This window comes from Tuber melanosporum, assembly GCF_000151645.1.
Source record: "Tuber melanosporum whole genome shotgun sequence assembly, scaffold_25, strain Mel28".
Taxonomy (NCBI): Eukaryota; Fungi; Ascomycota; class Pezizomycetes; order Pezizales; family Tuberaceae; genus Tuber; species Tuber melanosporum.
The window spans coordinates 712220-713375 of NW_003298919.1; the positions used below are offsets into that span (position 1 = coordinate 712220).

The 1156-nt window shown below is 50.7% G+C and overlaps 1 protein-coding gene; it reads right to left on the reverse strand.

The window, feature by feature from the left end:
* Positions 1-200: 200 nt before the first annotated feature.
* Positions 201-1156, reverse strand: part of GSTUM_00006290001 (uncharacterized protein) — a gene marked incomplete at its 5' end in the record, with an annotated part of 2132 nt that continues 1176 nt past the window's right edge. The window contains 2 exons of the mRNA XM_002838460.2: positions 201-582; positions 662-1145. Of these exons, the coding sequence (XP_002838506.1) occupies positions 395-582; positions 662-1145 (672 nt within the window). The 3' untranslated portion in view covers positions 201-394.

Genomic DNA, 1156 nt, shown 5'->3' on the forward strand with positions numbered 1-1156 from the left:
TCTTTCTCTCTGTCTTTTTTTTCTATGGCAAGGGTTTTATCCCCGTCGACTCCTAAAAAACACAAGTCGGGGGAATGGTTCAAAGAAGAGGTGCAGGAGGTATACAAGGGTCCACTTATGTACATGCGTAGCCCAACTTCAAATCCAATGGAATTCTGCATCAAACTACGGATATGCTCTACGCTTAGAAGTCGCCAGAATATCTATGATAATCTTCTAATATCGTAACCACACCTACATGTACTATACAGCAAGACAATCATTCATATCCGCCCAGGAACACCTTTGTGCAAGTTAAAGAGAAAAAAAACCCCGTAAACCTAAACAACTTAAAGAAACCCGAATTCCACCTACATACAGTGCCCCTCATGCGAAAGAAAGAAGAAAAGCATTCCTAAAGCATGGGCTTCAACCCATCGGAAACAGCAAACGGCGCGCCAGTCTTCGCCCTGATCTCATCAACCTCCACCCCCTCCGCAATCTCAACAAGAGTAAGCCCCTTCTCAAAGTCTACGTCGAACACGCCCAACTCGGTAATGATCCGGGAAACACAGGTGCGGCCGGTGAGTGGGAATATGCATTCTACGATACCTCCATCATTAGCACTCCCACCCCCGACAAGAGACCGCGGAGGGGGGAAAGGGAAAGGGGGGGGACAAACTCTCAAGAATCTTCGCATTCCCCTTCCTATCACAATGCTCCATCGTAACAACGACTTTTGTCTTCCCCGGATTACTCACAAGATCCATAGCGCCTCCCATGCCCTTGATCTTCCCGGGCAAGGCCCACGACGCAATATCGCCGTACATACCCACCTGCATAGCACCCAAAATTGTAAGGTCGATTTTCCCAGCGCGGATCATACCAAAGCTCTCGTCGGAGCCGAATATGCTTGCGCCGGGGGCAAGCGTGACAATCTCCTTGCCCGCATTGATGAGGTCCGGATCCTCGTCACCGCGGCGAGGGTATGGCCCGAGCCCTAATATTCCGTTTTCGGACTGCAGTTGCACGGTTATGTTTGGGTCTACGAATGTTGGTGCGAGCATTGGCATGCCGATGCCTAGGTTTGCGTACATTCCGTTTTGGAACTCTTTCGCAGCGCGGCGGATTATGCGTTTCCGCTTCGAGGGCGGTTTCCCCGGTGCCTAGGGTTGCG